This window comes from Cebus imitator, unplaced genomic scaffold, assembly GCF_001604975.1.
Source record: "Cebus imitator isolate Cc_AM_T3 unplaced genomic scaffold, Cebus_imitator-1.0 Scaffold231, whole genome shotgun sequence".
Lineage (NCBI taxonomy): Eukaryota > Metazoa > Chordata > Mammalia > Primates > Cebidae > Cebus > Cebus imitator.
The window spans coordinates 3,950,135-3,967,873 of NW_016107546.1; the positions used below are offsets into that span (position 1 = coordinate 3,950,135).

Genomic DNA, 17,739 nt, shown 5'->3' on the forward strand with positions numbered 1-17,739 from the left:
CACTATGTTGCCCAGGCTGGAGTGCATGGCTATTCACAAGCTGGGTCCCACTACTGATTAGCACGGGAGCTTTGACCTGCTCTGTTTCTGATCTGGGCCGGTTCACCCCTCCTTAGGCAACCGGGTGGTCCCCCGCTCCCAGGAGGTCACCATATGGATGCTGAACTTAGTGCGGACACCCGATCGGCATAGTGCACTACAGCCTAGAACTCCTGGGCTCAAGAGATCCTCCAGCCTCAGCCTCCCGAGTAGCTGGGACTAAAGGCACGCACCACCGTGCCCAGCAGAAGGTGTATTTTCACTCGAAGCAGCAAGCTAAAGCAAAATAGGCAGGAGGCACGGACAGACTTGCTCAAAAGCCTCTCTCTTCCCTCTGAGCCCAGCTAGCCCACGTGTGCCTTTGTGGACTCAGAAAAAGGCGTCCTCTCCTCTGGATTTCTGCCTGCTCACTGTCGACCCTCAGCTGGGCCCCCTGGGCATTGCCCCGTCCACACAGCCACACAGCAGCCAGTTCCCCACCCACACAGCAATTTCAAGTGTGGATGACACACCTGGAGAGCAGCAGCAGCTGCCGTTAGAAGGGGTGACGGGAAGGGGAAGAATGAGGCAAGCGCAGGTGGCATAGGGACTCAGGACTGCCGAAGGCTTCATAAGTCACTGCATGTGTTTAGAGCAAGGAAGAAAAGATAAATGACAGCTACAGGTAGGGAGGCAGGAGGTGGGTCTGAAAAGAGCCTGTTTGCCACTAAAAACATTTCTGGGCTATTGATGGCAGGTCACATAGCACAGTGTAGTGGTTCTCAAAGTGTTGTCAGTGTGGACCAGCCCCATTAGCACCACCTGAGAACTTACTGTTAGACATACAAATTCTTAGGCCCCATTGAAGACGGACTGAATTAGAAATTCTGAGATTTTTAATGAGCCCTCCAGGCAATTCTGATTGCACATAAGAGCCTGGGAGCCACAGGCAAGGGGGCTGGGCAGATCAGGCTCTGGGGGTTTCCATCCCAGCTGACTCTCAGGAAGTCACTTCACCATCTTAAGTTGTACATTCCTTTTCTCCATATAAAAGAGACATAATAACAGCACGCCTTGGAGATCACATATGGAAAACATTTTGTATGGTGCCCAACATATGGCTGGCTGGGAATACATGTTTGCAGTTACTACTGTCAGCCAAAATGAAGCATCAAGTGTGCTTGCAAGACTGCAAGGCTCCACTGTCCCCAGGTTCAGCCTGGCCCCTGAGAGGAAAATATGAAGGAGGATGCAGGCTGGAGACCAGGGGGAGTCCAGAGGGAGAGAGCAGTGCCCAACCCGTAACCACCCAGGGCCCTGGAACACCACAAGGGCTCAAGGCCATGAGCAACAGCACCTGGGGCTGCACATAGCTGGGCTGGAAAGCTGACCCAGCCTGAGGGCTCAGCGCAGGCTTTGAGAGGAAAACGATGCTTGAACTGAGATGGGGAGAATGACTAATGGCAATAACCAACATTTATGGACAAGGTGCCAGACCTGACTTAAGCAATGCCAGATTTGAATCATGTAACCTCCATTGGGATTAAGTAATATTTTAATCCCCATTTTAAAATGAGGAGATGGGAAGACGATAACCTTGACCAAGGTCATGGAGTAAAGTGGCTCAGATAGGATTTGAACCAGAGCAGACAGACTTTTGGGCCCACACGCCTTGTCATGTATGGTTGGCTGGAGAGCTGAAAGAACCCTGGGGGCGGGGCGCTGAAGGAGGAGAGAGTGGTGTGAGGCTCTCCATTTCTCTTACGAAATCCAGTTCTAGGTCGGGCGTGGTAGTACACACCTGTAATCCCAGTACTTTGGGAGGCCGAGGTGGGTGGATCACCTGAGGTCCGGAGTTTGAGACCAGCCTGGACAGCATGGTGAAATCCCCATCTCTACTAAAAATACAAAAATTAGCCGGGCGTGATGGCATATGGCTGTAATCCCAGCTACTTGGGAGGCTAAGGCAGGAGAATCGCTTGAACCCAGGAGGCAGAAGTTGCAGTGAGCTGAGATTGCGCCACTGCACTCTAGCCTGGGTGATAGAGCGAGACTCCGTCTCAAAAATAAAATACAATAAAATAAATAAGTCCTTAGGTGCCCAGCGTGTCCTATCCCCTGTGGATGAAACGGCTAGTGGGGTGCAGCACAGGAGAGGTGCAGCCCCCTGGTAGCTCCAACTCAGCCATGAAAATTCACACACTAAAAGACTAATTCTGCATGTGGGAAATCATGTGAGGGGTGAGAATCAGCAAGCTATAAACAGATGGTGTAGGTCGCCGATTTTCACACACACACACATACCCATTGGAAAAAATTCCCAAAGGACATACACTAAAATGTTTATAGTGGTTATCACTGAGAAAAAAATATTAAATATTAAAGTTGATTTTTATTATCTTTTATCGACTTTTTTTCATCTCTCCTGTGCCTGTGTGCAATGATCATGCATTACTTTTGCAGTCAGACAAATACATAAGCTCTACTTTCAAACCGTTTATTAATCTATCAGGTTAATGACAAATACTGAAACTCAGTCTTGGCCTGAACCTGGTCACCTGGACCTGGTGGAAGCCCTGGTGAGAGACAGCCGGGACATTGCCTTACTCTCTCCTGGCTGAAGCCTGCCTCCTGGTGGACAGAAACTTCAAGGGCAGACTTCTATTTTAAACATCTACATACACACCTCAGGGAAAGTTTATTCATCCCCTCATTTTGTCATTCAACAAATATGTACCCATCACATTCTACTTGCCCAGCATGAAGGGATTGTAAAATTAAATTTGAGATGAAGCCTTGAGGAAAATGGCTTCTGTCTACTTTCTTTCACATTTTGTTTCAACAGTATGGTATTGTATGGTAGTTTTCTTCATGTAAATCCTGCTCCTCAGTTACAATTCAGTTTATTTCCAGGTTGCTACTGAGAATGGAATCTATTTCTTGGTGTCTTTTCTGATTACCGTAGTGGCCTGGAAGCTATAGATTTCCATTTCTTGTTCCATGTGGCCACTTTACTGGACTATTAGCTGTTCAGACTATTCGTGGCTCTCAAGGTATACAATCACACAGAAAGAATTTTGTTTCTCCTGAAACAGAGCAGTAGTATTTCTCATTTCAGAAATCTGTCCACACTGAGTATTCTCCACCACTCTTGCCTGGCTTTTTAACCAAGGAAACTTCTGGTTGTTCCTGCTCGTGGGAGAGGCTGGCAGGAGATGAGAGGGCAGGAGAGAGAGGGGTCAAACCATCCATTTTCTCCTCCAACCCCCATTTCCTTACTCCAGACGTGCTGAGTTTTCCACCTCCACTAAGGGCTGCAGTTCCTGTCTGCAGGCCACTGGCCAACTCCTGCTCTCCCAAGGATTCCTGCGTGTTCCCACCCCTTGGCTCTTCAGGTCTGGCGAGGGAATTGCTTCCTACCTTGTGTTGGTCCCCTGACCCATCCCCATACTTTTCAAAGACTTGTGATCCCTGATTAAAAGTTACTCAGTGGCCTGTTGAGAGGACCATCTGCATCCTCCCCAGAGCCTGACTGGCTTAAGAGCTTCAAAATGTTTAGTTTTAAATGATTGCTTTCTATGAAGATTTGTTAACTGTTAAAAATTATTTACTTCTGCTTGGTTTCTACTTAAGTTATAAAGGCCTTTGTGGGCTCAAACTGCCTGGAACTGCATCTATGAATGTGTAGCAATGCTTTCAAACTGTAGTCGCTACACAAAGGCTAATTCATAAAAAAGTAAGATATCCATGGCATTTATATGAAAGTATAGGAAATTCATACTTTCTCATGTAACGTCAGTATCAAAAGGCAGGTTCTCTCATTTGGAATTAATTGATAGCATTGTCTAGGGCTGAAGACTTGTATCTGAAAAGATGAGTTAACAACTATTCTTATTGCAACAATTGGAACAAATCTCTGCAAGTCACCATTCTTACTGTTATTAAATTCGGGTTTGGCTGTATGAGGGTGAACAGAAGTACAAAATACACTAGGGACATAAGGAATAAATTGTGTCTGGTGGTGATACTTTGCTTTTTCAGAACTTGGGATATTTATTTATTTGTTTCTTATTTTTTGATATGGAATCTCACTCTGTTGTCCAGGCTGGAGTGCAGTGGAACGATCTTGGCTCACTGCAGCCTCCATCTCCCAGGTTCAAGCCATTCTCCTGTCTCAGCCTCCCGAGTAGCTGGGATTACAGGTGTGCACCACCACGCCTGACTAATTTTTGTATTTTTAGTAAAGATGGGGTTTCACCATGTTGGCCAGGCTGGTCTCAAACTCCTGACCTCAAGTTATCCACCCGCCTCAGTCTCTCAAAGTGCTGGGATTATAGATGTGTGCCACCGCACGTGGCCCATAACTTGTGATATTTAAATGGCATCATATGAAAGGTTTGCCCCCAATTATTGAATTCTACTATAAACAGGCAAGAGATCTGCATCCCTCACCAGAAACTGTCTCAATGCATTAGTTTTTCCCAGGGTTCAGCTAATGTTGTACGTTCACACTCATGCTCACTGTGGTATGTGGCAAGTATTTAGGCAGTAAACATGTGCTTTAAAAAACTTTAGGGCCAGGCACGGTGGCTCAAGCCTGTAATCCCAGCACTTTGGGAGGCCGAGGCGGGTGGATCACAAGGTCAAGAGATCGAGACCATCCTGGTCAACACGGTGAAACCCCGTCTCTACTAAAAATACAAAAAATTAGCTGGGCATGGTGGTGCGTGCCTGTAATCCCAGCTACTCAGGAGGCTGAGGCAGGAGAATTGCCTGAAGCCAGGAGGCGGAGGTTGTGGTGAGCCGAGATCGCGCCATTGCACTCCAGCCTGGGCAACAACGGCGAAACTCCGAACACCCCCCACCAAAAAAAAAAAAAAAAAAAAAAAAAAAAAAAAAAAAAAAAAAAAAAAAAAAAAAAAAAAAAAAAAAACTTTAAAAAAACTGCTTTCACATAAGATCCGTTGAAACCAAAAAATGAACGTTTCCAAACTTTCAAGCTTGATTTTACAATTACAGAAAGTTGGCTGCTGAGCACCCGCAGCCGGATAGAGCAAGAACTGTGCTGCAGGCTCTCCCAGTACCGCATGCTCAGGAGCAGGCCCTGTGTCTGTGTTACACACAGTGTGTCCAGGGCCACATGTCTCTCATCATGTATTTTTTGGCTTGAGTTATGATGCTTGCATATTTTCCCGGCATAAATTGACACCTGTGCCTTCACCACCCCTGAGCTCTCCGTCCCTCAGCAAACTGGCAAGAGCGAGTCATGACTGACCAGCTTGTTTGCGAGTTAATGCTACCTCCAGTTATACCACAGCACACTTCTTATCTGAAAGTGACTCCATCCCCCAACAAAAACGTTAGTTTTAAAGAATCAGGATTGGCTGGGCACGGTGGCTCACACCTGTAATCCTAGCACTTTGGGAGGCCCAGGTGGGCGGATTGCCTGAGCTCAGGAGTTCAAGACCTGCCTGGCAACACGGTGAAACCTCTTCTTTACTAAAACACAAAAAAATTAGCCAGGTGTGGTGGCGTGCACCTGTAGTCCCAGCTACTCAGGAGGCTTAGGCAGGAGAATTGCTTGAACCCGGGAGGTGGAGGTTGCAGTGAGCCGAGATCACACCATTGCACTCCAGCCTGGGCAAAAGAGCAAGACTCTGACTCCAAAAACAAAAACAAAAACAAAAACAAAACAACACACCAACAATAAAAACTGGGCTATAAATTTCTTAATGAAATAGGAAATACTAGTAGACATAATGGATTGAACCCATGTGTAATTTTATTTCCTTCTAAGCCTCCACCAAAACTACAGTAAAGGAATCCTTAAAAGCCATCAATGCTTAAAAGTAAGGAGAACAAGTGAGAGAATGGGAACATGATGCTGGAGGTGGAAACCTGACGGGCAAATAACTGACCCGGCAAATTGAGTGGGGAATGCCAAGGGGTCAACGTGGCAAACATCTCAGAGGCCTGGAAGGTGGCAGCAGGTAGGGAAGTTAAGAGGAAGATGGGTCCCCAGACACCCTCTCCTACTCCAGGCCATGGGAAGATCTCTGAAGCCGAGGGCCCCAGATAGACCCAGGGGCTTGGGTACCATTTCAGTCAGAAGATCAAAATTATAGGCACATACTAATTCATGTATGACAACTGTCCTCTTTCCCTACCTGGCACTCAGAAGGCAAGGCAGGGAGCCATGCCTTGACCTATTTGACTGAATAGATGAGCCTTACCCTACCTACCATTTAGTGTCAACGGATCCCTATAACATCTAAGTCTTATCATGACACTCCTTTGGGGGAAACCCTGAGTAAAAGCCAAAGTTCTCACTATGACCTAAAAGGTCCCACCTTATCTGCAGCTCCATGATCCTCGACTTTGACTTCTTCTATCACTCTTGGACTTCCCCCACTCTGGTCAGACTGGTCTCCTTACTAGACCCTGAACCCACCCAGCCTTCCTTCCTCCCTCAGGGCCTTTGCACTTGCTGTTTCCTCTGCCTGGGATGATCTTTTCCCAGGTGTTTGAATGGCACATTCACTTCTTTGAAGTCTTGACTCAAACACTCTCGTGAAATCCACCTTGGCAACTCATACTAAAACTGCACCCGTCTCCCTACCCTTTCCATATCCATTCTTCCATTCATTTTCTCCTTATTATTTGAGATATTAATGTTATTTTTTACACTATAAGCTTTGAGCACAGGATTTTTGGTCTCTTCTGCTCACTGATGTGTTTCCAACATCATCAACAAGAATGCTTAGCACAAATCAGGCACTCAATATTTACTGAGGCCAGGCGTGGTGGCTCACACCTGTAATCCCAGCACTTTGAGAGGCTGAAGCGGGTGGATCACCTGAAGTCAGGAGTTCAAGACCAGCCTGACCAATGTAGCGAAACCCTGACTCTACTAAAAATACAAAAATTAGCTGGGTGTGGTGGCCAGCGCCAGTAATCCTAACTACTTGGGAGGCTGAGGCAGGAGATTCGCTTGAACCAGGGAGGTGGAGGTTGCAGTGAGCCAAGATTGCGCCATTGCACTCCAGCCTGGGTGACAGAGCAAGACTCTGTCTCAAAAAAATAAATAAAATTAAAATAAATAAAAATATTTATTGAATGAGTAAAAAAAGAAACTTCCCTAGAACTGAAAGACAAAACTCCCTAGAGTTTCCAGATTGAAAGGCCCACCAAGTGCCCAGTGCAAACTTTTAAAACATGGGGAACAAAGACAGAAGAGTCTGTAAGTTGATAGAGGTTACAAACAAAAGACCACACACATCAGGATGCCTTCAAACCTGACAGCAACATGGGAAGGTGGAAGACAACAGACAAGTATTTTCTGACCTACAATTTATTCCTAGTGAAACTCTCAGACACATCTGAAGGTAGAATAAGAGCATTTTGAGTCTCTTGAGGCCTAAAAATATTTTTCCTCCACACACCCCTGCTCCATAAAGCTACTAGAGGATACGCACCACCTGCACCAGAAAGCACAGGATCCTGCAATCAGATGGGGTGCAGGGAGAAGCAAAGGGAAGCTCCAGGGTGATGATGAAGGGAGATTCTGGGGATGGCAAGTGCACACCACAGTGCAGCCACTCCAGGCAGAGGGTGGGAGCCCCAGTCGGGACTCTGCAATGTACAGTCCCTCCAGCATGATAAACATTACTAGAGGACGTCACACTGAAATAGCAGAATAAACCAAGAAGGCAGGGTGGCACATACAGAAGATGGGAATCTCACTCAGAAGAAAGGCAGAGGATGTCCGGGGCCAACAGCCGGCAGCTTTCCAGACACGGCAGGAGGACCCCAGGAGGCCTCACACCAAGGCGGGACACACCAAGGCGGGAAGAGAACCGACTACCTGGAGGGGCCGTCCTTGCGGGAATATGCATGGCATGGGACTAAGGAGAGGAAGTAGCAGCAGGCAAATAACTCTAAACTGAGAAGGGGAGTGGCATATTTTACATTCAGGAAACACAAAAACTCAAAGAAAAATTACTGTTTGGAAATATGGAGCTGCAAGAAGAAACCAGGGGAGGTGGGGAGGAATGGGCCATGGGGACTACCGGAGTCTTTCACAAGCCATTTAAAAAAGAATTCCTTTAAAGAAATCAAAGTTAACTTCCTACAAGATAACCCTGACTTCTCAACTCAGCTCCCCACTCTTCCCACCACCAGGGTGACATTTCTCCTTCCCAGTATCCACCCACCAAATGCAATGGTGACGATGTTGGTACCTAGCATCCGGGCGGGAAAATCATGACAGAATCTGAGTACTTTGAAATAGTTTTATTGGTTCATAAGACCTTTGCATATAAAAAAAATACCCAAAACACTATGCAGTATTAAATCACAATTACATTTTTTTACCAATTGAACCTACCTAGAATATACATTTTTAAAGAAAAAAAAAATCCTACAGAACTGAATTCTGAAATGACATTATGACTTAAATACTATGACAAAATAGATAATTCCTTATAACATTAAATCATTGCACAAAGCTGCCAGATATTTTCATAAGCATAAACCGCCGCACCAAGTGCAAATGAACACAATTTCAATGTTACACATTTAGTGGAAATAACTGCGCCTCCACCTACGAAACTCTGAAATTTCTGGCACAAAATGTGGTTCTGTTTTAACTTCCACCAGGCAACCAATTTTGCAACCCAGTTACTTTCTTTCTGGCCCTCCCTTAAAAAAGCAACATCCTTCTGCTGCCATGGCCTGAAGAGTCAGCACCTCCTCTGCTTGAAGAAATCGACTCCCCTCAACTCTTCCGGCAGGTACTCCTGATCCACAGGCTCGCTGTACATGGGGTTGTACTTGTAGCCTTTGCCATAGCCCAGATCCTTCATCAGCCTAGTGGGTGCGTTCCTCAGGTGCAGGGGCACGGGGGGCAGCGGTCCCTGGTGGTTCCTCAGGCAGGCTTTGACGTTGTTGTAGGCGCTGAACACCTCAATGGACTTTGGGGCTCTGGCAAAGTAGACCACACACTGGGCCAGAAGCACCTACCAATGACACAGAAGGACACATTTTACTAGCAAGATGCCACGCTTCTGCTCTGCAGAGCCCCTTCCGATACACAGCTCTAGGTAATGCTGAGAAGATCCCCACATGCTTTTAACCCCCTTTTGTGCCTACCGCCTGGATAACCACCTATCACAGACAGAAGAAATTCCCACAAGGTGAGAGGCAAACCAGGTGAGTGGTTTTCTTTTTTTTTTTTTTTTAACTGAAGGCCTTTTGACTAAATTAAATTTTTCTTACGCCAATATATAAAGAGATGAATATGAAGCTGCTCTGAGGGCAAACTCGCAGAGGCTTCCTGTTCAGCTCCTTTAACTTTTCTGCTCCCTGGAAAACCTGGCGCATGTCCTCTGAACCCCAGAATCCTGAGGACAGTTTGAAACATGACCTCGCTGACAAAGAACGTTTCCCTCTCTAGGAGTCTAAGAGTCTACTATAGGCATTCAAAAGCCAAGTAGCATATTCAGTGGGCTCAATCCACCAATGGTGGAGGGACATCTATTTAAATCTACAAAGGGTCAGAGCACAAGAGAAAAGAAGTGATGTGCAAGGAACTGAGCTGATTACTTTACCTCACATTCAGGCATGCCTATAAAATGACAGCCTTGGTAGGCAGCAACTGCTTGTGTTAATGCAGATGGGTCTGCGAGACCTGCCACACACAGAGAGACAAAGGAGAGTTTTAGTTACGACACACACTGTCCTCCTGGCCTATGTGCAGGTGACCACAGACCACCACTGCTTGTACACTTGACGACCAAAATAACCCCATGTAGCAAAACGGACTGACCTAGCTCTAGTCTCTGATCCCATGCACTTAAGCAAGAAATATTTAGTGAGTGGTTACTGTGTGTGGTGTTAAGAGCGGTTTCCCTGTGGGTAAAAACTCTACATCTAGGAAAATAAGAGTCTCTGTACAACAAACATGAGAAATCAAGGCTATGGAGACATTTGCCAGGATGGAAACACTAAAAACCAAACATCCCCTAACACCAAAGAGGAGGAGGACTTTCCTGATCTTTCTCTTCATATAGTGTCTAGAGTCTTCCATTTCTACCTTGGGAACTATCCAAAGAAAATCCTGAACACCTGACTTCAAAGCAAATTTAAAAGCAGCTCATCTTACTGCAATACTCTGAATGTTAGTAAAAACATTCCCAAAGAGGAAACAGAAAATGGTGACTTTAGGAACACAAATATTCAAAGGCACACACACACCAAGTAATAAACACCTGAGCTTAGACATAACGTCTTATCTTCCCCTGCCAGTCTCACATAGCCCTGAGACATTCTTCCTGCCCCCCTCCCCCAAAAAGCCACAATGTAACAGTCAGCCATTCCCCCACACCCAGGACACAGGGCTCCGGGACCCTCCCACCACACTCACCTATGTCCTCGCTGGCAAACCTCACAAGCCTCCGTGCCACGTAGAGAGGGTCCTCTCCTCCCTCGAGCATGCGAGCCAGCCAGTAGAGGGAGGCATTCTGGTCGGAGCCCCGCATGGACTTGTGCAGGGCGGAGATGCAGTTGTAATGCTCCTCTCCTGACATCACAAAGAGCACCACTCACATAGAGCTCACACGAGGGGCGCCCGAGCCATCTTCGTCTCCACCAGCTGACTTCCAGGAAGCCTGAACTAACAAAGGCCCTGGGAAAGCTGAGAGGTTTGGGCAGCTGCCTCAGCTGTGCTCTGAGTGGGGTGCACTGGCTGCTTGGACCTAAACCTGGGACATGGCCCAGTGCAGTTCTCTGTGGGGCTAGGAGCCTGTTCAGGAACCCAGTCCTACTCAGGGGAAGAGGCTGCTGCAGCAGAAACCTGTGGCTGTCCACACAGTGTGCACACACATGCACAGAGGCAGCGGGTGAGAGACGTTCACTTAGAAAAGTGGTCCTTCCAGCTGGCGGATTTGCCAGAGACAAGAGTGAAGGGACGGCGAGTCTCATGTTCTGGCTCCATCCTGCGGCCCACCCCTCTACTGCAGGAAGATTGACAGTGGGTCTGGTCAGAGCCAGGGGGAGGCAGAGCCAAGTGGTTAGGGCAGCTGTCATAGCCCATCTGTTCCTCAGTGTCATTTCCAGCTGCCTTTCTGATATCCGAAGCCTGCCATCATCTAAACCTCCTTCTGCCAGCCTTGGTGTGGGGACACCTGTGTAGCAGGGTCCCAGAAGGACTGACACATGGACTACCAACTCCCGCCCTGAAGGCACAGAGGCCCACTCTCTCACCGCCTGGTCTTTTCCCATTTTTACCCTAGATTTACATGGAATCAGTGAAATGTGCTTTAAAAAAAGGGCATATTTAAAGGCAAAAAATTAAAGCTAAACAGTTCTCAGGAACTAAACAGTGGTACCCGCACACATTTCACTACTCTTTGGCCATTGTCCCTTAGGTAAGTTCAAGGAGGGGGCACCCTTCTCACAAGAAAGCAGAGAATGGTGTTCCTGTGAGTCTCACTCCTCCCAGAGGAGCTCCTGGTCTGTGCTCAGCATAAGCCCATGTCCAAAATACAACTGGCGCCAGTCACAAATCCTGGCGGCTGAGCTGGCTGCCAAAATGTCAGCTGGTCTTCAGGTAGAGAAGAGAGCAAGCAGGAGATGCTGGCCTCCCACGGGGGAAAGACCTGCAGGACTCATGGCTCAGCCCTAGTGACTCTGGTTTCTGAGAACCGGGGCAGATGGATGGGTCAGCTCAGCTACTGGATTTCTGAGAACAAACTGAGGGTCTCCTGTCCAGGGCTTCCTTGGTGAAGTCAGAGTGCTAGCGACATAGGCTCAGAGGGTGTCCGGGAAGAAATTTGCGTGGTTCTGGCCCACGCTATCACCCTGCTGGCCCAGGCACTCTGGCTACACTCTGCTCCTTTGCAGGGCGGGGAGGAAAGTGGGGAGGAGGGTGGCAGAGAACAGGCCAGGCTAAACTCAGGGCACGGGGGCTGGAAGAAAGTACCCAGGCCACTTTATGTCAAAGTTAAACTCCCCCACACAGGTCAGTCATCTTCTCCCACCTTGTCAATGTCAGAGGCAATACCACCAGTATAATAGGCAAGAGCACAGGCTCTGGGACCAGGCAGCCTGGGTTGGACCACCAAGCTCGTGAGCCATGGGCAAGTTTCTGATTCTCACTGTGCCTTGAGTTTCTCATCTGTAAAATGGGGACAACGAGACCACTTACCTCACAGGGCTGTATTAGATTACACACACCTGGCACAGAGCAGGCACTGTAGAAAGATTCTTTTGCACCAGTGGTAGATACTTGTATTATTCTATGCTACCTTCCATATTTACTTTTAATATATACTACTTTATAACCTGTACTTTGACTATTTATATAGAACCCTGATGTCAATGCACAGCAGAGTTTGCTCTCATTTAGAAATTCCTTCACTCTGTTACAGAAACATCACTGGATCCTACTAACAGGTAACTATGTACTAGGTGACATATAAAAAAATAATAAAACCTCTGGGTCTTTGTCTCACTCGAGTTATAAAAAGGCCTAAGAGTATAAGCTAACAGGTTTCCAGGGCAATGCTTCTACCATCCCTATTTATGGAGCAAAGCCTGGAAGAGCAGCTTTCTCCGGGATCTGAATGATATTTATGTGTCTGTGGATCCACCATGGGGCAGAAATGTTGCAGTGGGGTGGGGTGTGTGAGCACACTCATCCTGGCAAGACATGTAGGATGTGGGGTTCTTAAGGCTGTGGCACTAGGCAGCCTCCATGGCCCCCCAGCTACAAGCTATAGACAAGGTGATCCCCACTGTGCAGAGCTCTGCAACATGGGGCTCAAGAAGTGGGATTCCTAGGACTGGACCCCTCCAAGATCCCCTCTGCATGTATATGGATGGAGGGGTGATCCCTCTCAGGAGCATGATGTAATGGGTAAGATCAGTTACGGCGCAGTAAGGCTGGTACGGAGGCAAACGTGGATGTGGGGAAGGACAGTCTTGGGAACCAGTCAGACCTGGATTTAAGGGTCAGCTTCACTGCTTGCTTTGTGAATGCAGGCAAGTTTTATTATCTTAAAATGGGGGTAATATTAATAGCTATCTCCACAAGATTATTTTGAGAATTTAAAAAATGAATGCATCTATAAAATACTCAGTGGTTGTTAGTGAATGCCATGTTACACAGATCTCAACTGACAGTCTGATAAAATGTCAAAGAATAGTCCTAGTCGGTCCAATCAAAACAGGGCGAAACCTTTGGGACACCTACAAGAAGGGAGAGAGACTGCTGCTGCTGGACCTCAGAAACAGTGGTGAGTCCGGCATGGGGAGATTTTTTTTAACGTCTTAAAACCTTTTATCTTGTTCACATGTACATTTTTTGTATTTGGCCAAAAGTTAAGCAGAGCTCTACACCTAGAACGTGTTGCTTTTCAGACTTTGCAAGCATTTACGTCACACTGCAGAGCACAAGGGAGAGCCGGCCATCTGAGAAGGCCCCACCGAGGGCACATTCACGTCACCGTGTGGATAGGACTGTTTGTTCAACTTGCCAATGTATCCTTAGCACCAATGAACACTCCTGAGCTACCATCAGCTGAGGCGTGCTGGGGCTGAAAAGCTTTGGTCAGCCTTCCAAGGTCATGCAGCGAGTGTGCTCACTCACGAAGAGGCAGCACCCGAACCAAAGTCATTCTTAAGCCCCTCCACCCCTTCCCTAACCAGTAAGGACTCTCCATTGTCCTGTGGCACAGCCTACGTGAGATCTGGAACATTCAATTATCAGCTTCCTTATCTGGCAGAGCTTTTAAAAGTGTGGAAATTATATTCCACAGTGACTGCAATATGACTCCATCCAAAGTCCCACAAACGCTCAAGCAGCAGAAGTTTGACCTAATCTACGTATGTTATCTTCATCTCCCACTTCTTTTATAAAAAGATGCAAATGTGCTCTGCTAATGACATTTAATATCGCTAGGTCACAGATTTCATTAGAGCTGGTATCAAATCTGGTATCTGTAAATGCAATTCTACACAGATAAGTGTACACAGTGAATTTAATTTTTGAAAAAGCTACTAAAAAAACCCAAAAACTTCAAGATCCCCGACAATTTATTTTTTAGTATAGACTCTAGAAATAAAGCATTGTAATTCTCCATTGAACCTATTAAGTCATTATGGCAAAAGTCCTCTTTTTATTTACTGCCCTTGTAAATGATCACAAAACATATTCACTGTCAAGTGAACACACAGGCTTCCAAAGGTGCTTGTATTCTGCAAGGTGGGGAATAGCTAACTACCTTCTAAGGTGAATGTGCAGCCTGCCATTTCCAACCCCAAACTCCTCTAGACTCTCAGCAGGGTAGCTTCTGCTTCAAACCTCTCTTTGGAAAGGTCAGCCCTGTGTAGAAGGCTTATACCAACATGGAGATCCACCTAAGAATCACTGGCATGCTTTGGACCCAGCTGAAAGTCAGGCTTCCAGAAATGAGAATGTGTGCACACACTTCTTTCCCTACAGTTTTAGTCTTTCCACATGTCAATTACTTACCTGCCCGGTCATATAAAATGTGGGATCGCTGGAGGCCCTCCTTCACGTCATTCTCTGTGATCAGAACTCTACTGGGAGAATAGGTTTGCCCACTCTTCTTACAGAACATCTTCCTAGAGCTTAACCTAGCCAGCACAGCCAGCTGCAGTCCGTTCAACCCAGCTCGGGCGTCACCGTCACTGAGGTAAGCCAGGGTGTCTACTGCTTTATCCTCTATGAAGATGGCGGGCCTGAAACACAACCAGGGTTAGTTACCCTCACACTCAGGCTGCGTACTTCTTGTTCTGCATACATCTTAGAAACTCATACTTCTCGGCAAGGACACTGAAGAGTTGAAGGCCTTTGCCTCTTATTCTCACCTCACATTGTCAATGTGCTTAAGCATCATCAAGACTATGAACTGACTGGGTCTCCTAAGTCAGCAGGTTATCACACTGTATCTTATGAGTGTCGAGGGTTACTCACTGCATAGGTTCACACATCTAAGCTTGTGTGAAACAGACACTGAATGGCCTGGAAAGTTACTGTTGACAGGTGGTCTCTCTGGTTCTACCCTACAGAACAGTGAAAACTTTATTAGAAATGCTAGCACCCCATTACCGTGTATGGAAAACATGTTCCAATTGCAGCCTACATCCTGCTGAGACAGGCATAAGCTCAGACTACTTTCCACACAAGGGAGAAACAGCATCATATCTGAATATTAGCTCTGAAGGGCTCCAGATCATGCAGTTCAATTCCTTTGCTTTAAAAACAACAAACTGGGTCCCTGGATACTCTGAGCACAGCAGGTCCTAGAAGGGCTCAGGAATTTGGCCTGGGGCATTTTGGAGGTTGCAACAGGTCATCTCATAGTGGGTACTAATCATGCAAAATCCGCGCAGGGTAAGCAGAGAAGTCATTAGCTGGGAAGCGACCAGAAGACTGCTGGTACACAGCCATGAGACCCTAGATAAGCCATCTAACCTCTCTCTGACATCAGGACTAAAACTAACAGTCACATTTCTAAATTTGGACCCTCATAAATAAGACCTAACTATAATCAGAAGACTGAGTCAGTAGAATTTTCTATTCCTAGTCAAGTTAAACAAGATATCTAACAAATTTCATGACTTAGTGGGGTCTTATATTATTCCTGGCTGGGCTGCTAGTTGCACATTTGTGAAGCAAAAAAATAATTTTTCAGTTACAGTTCACTTATGTCATTATCAACATTCAGCTTATAAGCTAAACAGTAAATAAAAAGCCCATTAGGACTGTCCAAATCAGCTACCTGGAAAATAATGTGCAAGCACCAACGAGGCTGGGCCAAGAAGGGGGTGGCAGTTTCCAAAGGGGACCATGCTTGCCTGCTGCATCAATGCAGAACTCCCCACCACACACCCACTCACCGACACTACTCTACTCACTGAGGAACCCAAATAACACCAATCGGCATTTCATTCATGGAAAGATTTGTTCCTAATGTCTTCAAGATGCCTCATCTCATCCCTATATTTACCAAAGTTGATCTCCAGTTATTCCTTGTGGGTCTCTCACCACACCTAAGACACCTGGCCAGCCCCAGGTTTACAACAAATGACTCCCTCCTCACTCATGTCAACCACTGGGGCACCAGAGCCACCGGTGCAGCCTGGAGACCCATCTTCCTCTCTCCTGATGGCAGCATTCTCTCAGCAGACCTCACCAGAGCACACACACAAAACACACACCAAGGCCACGTCACTGGCACTCTATAAAGCCTGTGGATCATTTCTTAACTGGAAATTGGTTGGCAAGTTTTCTGGAAGATGATTTGGAAGATAATGATAGACAGAACATATACTAAAGAAAATGTATGGGAGGGACCAGCATCAGAGGGGTGTGGCAGTGTGCGACAGCCCTGTGAGAGAAGGGCATGCTCTTAGCCCCTTACCGGGCTCGACCTGTGTGAAGGGACAGGAAGGGAGAATAGAAACTGCCTGGGCATCTCATTTCCGCCTCAGAACTAATAAAAGCAATGGCTTCTATCTCCTTGGAAAGCTGCTGAGCAACAAAAGGCCTGTAGGACAACTGAGGGAAGAAAAAAGAGTAAAAGCAGGAGCCCCAGTGGATCCTAACGGACTGAACCAGCCTATCTCCTGCACCATGGGTCGGGTTGTGTGTTGCTTACATTACATTCATCATCTCTCCATCCCGACTACATGTTGAGCACCTCAAGGACAGGAATATTTTATTCTTTTTTTGTATTCCCAGACCTGGTAGTTGATAGGCATCCAATATTTGCACAATAAAGGGACTAACTTCAGTTTCATCATAATCTCAGAGCGAAATCTTTACTTTTTATAAATTATATGGAAAGTGTAGAGAAAACAAAAAGAATCCATATTTTCAGCACCCAGAGGTAACAGCTACCGTGTCGAGTATTTCTTTTATGCAATCATCAACCTTACGACTAATTTTTTAAACAAAAATTGGGACCATATTTTGTATAGTTTTACATGCTTTACCATTAAATAGTTGTTTGAAAAACAAGTTACTCAGGCCTGTGAATATTTATTTTTAAAAAATGTACATTGAATTTTAAACATAGACAAAGGGGGAAAATTCACCTTGCGCTAGACTACCTCGACATTAGTATTTTGGTATGTATCCCTTTTTCACGTATTTGTCCTTTGTATGCATTCAGGGGCATGACAAGATGGGTACAGTGGGGACAGTGACAAGATGGGTAGCCTTATATACAACGGTATTTATTAGTATACTGTCCTGCCCCTATTAGTCCTCATATACAGACAGGAAGGCGGCCCTTATTAATTGGATGAGAAGGCAACTAGCAGTCTACAGATTCATGAACAGCATGCTGTGAATAAGTCTTTAGCAATGATGATGTATTTTATGTGGCTGGAAAATAAGGTCTTCCTTTGGCTTTTAAACACCTGACCAAAGTACAAGTAGTTCTACTCCTCTGATTTGGGGTCATGAGGAATGGAGGTGCTGCCACAACGAAAGCCACCTGAGCTCCCACCACTCCACTTCCGCTTGGGTACAATCCACATTTTAAATTTCACCCCTACCCAAAAGAAGAAAGTATTTCGAGGTCCAAATCAATCTGTCAGCAACTCTGTCCAAGTAATATAGGAGCTGCTGACACCACTCACAACGGTCACACAAGAAAATTACAAAATGGGCCGGGCACAGTGGCTCAC

The 17,739-nt window shown here is 46.3% G+C and overlaps 1 protein-coding gene across 3 annotated transcripts in view; it reads right to left on the reverse strand.

The window, feature by feature from the left end:
• Positions 1-8,295: 8,295 nt before the first annotated feature.
• The window catches only part of WRNIP1 (WRN helicase interacting protein 1), a 21,056-nt gene continuing 11,612 nt past the window's right edge, over positions 8,296-17,739 (reverse strand). For 2 of the 3 annotated variants that reach the window (XM_017497498.1, XM_017497497.1), the window contains exons 4-7: positions 14,552-14,781; positions 10,442-10,597; positions 9,627-9,706; positions 8,296-9,035 (exon numbers count right to left, since the gene is read on the reverse strand). In XM_017497498.1, the coding sequence (XP_017352987.1) occupies positions 8,760-9,035; positions 9,627-9,706; positions 10,442-10,597; positions 14,552-14,781 (742 nt within the window). In that variant the 3' untranslated portion in view covers positions 8,296-8,759. The remainder of the gene's footprint in view (positions 9,036-9,626; positions 9,707-10,441; positions 10,598-14,551; positions 14,782-17,739) is intronic. The other variant, XM_017497500.1, reaches the window with a different exon arrangement.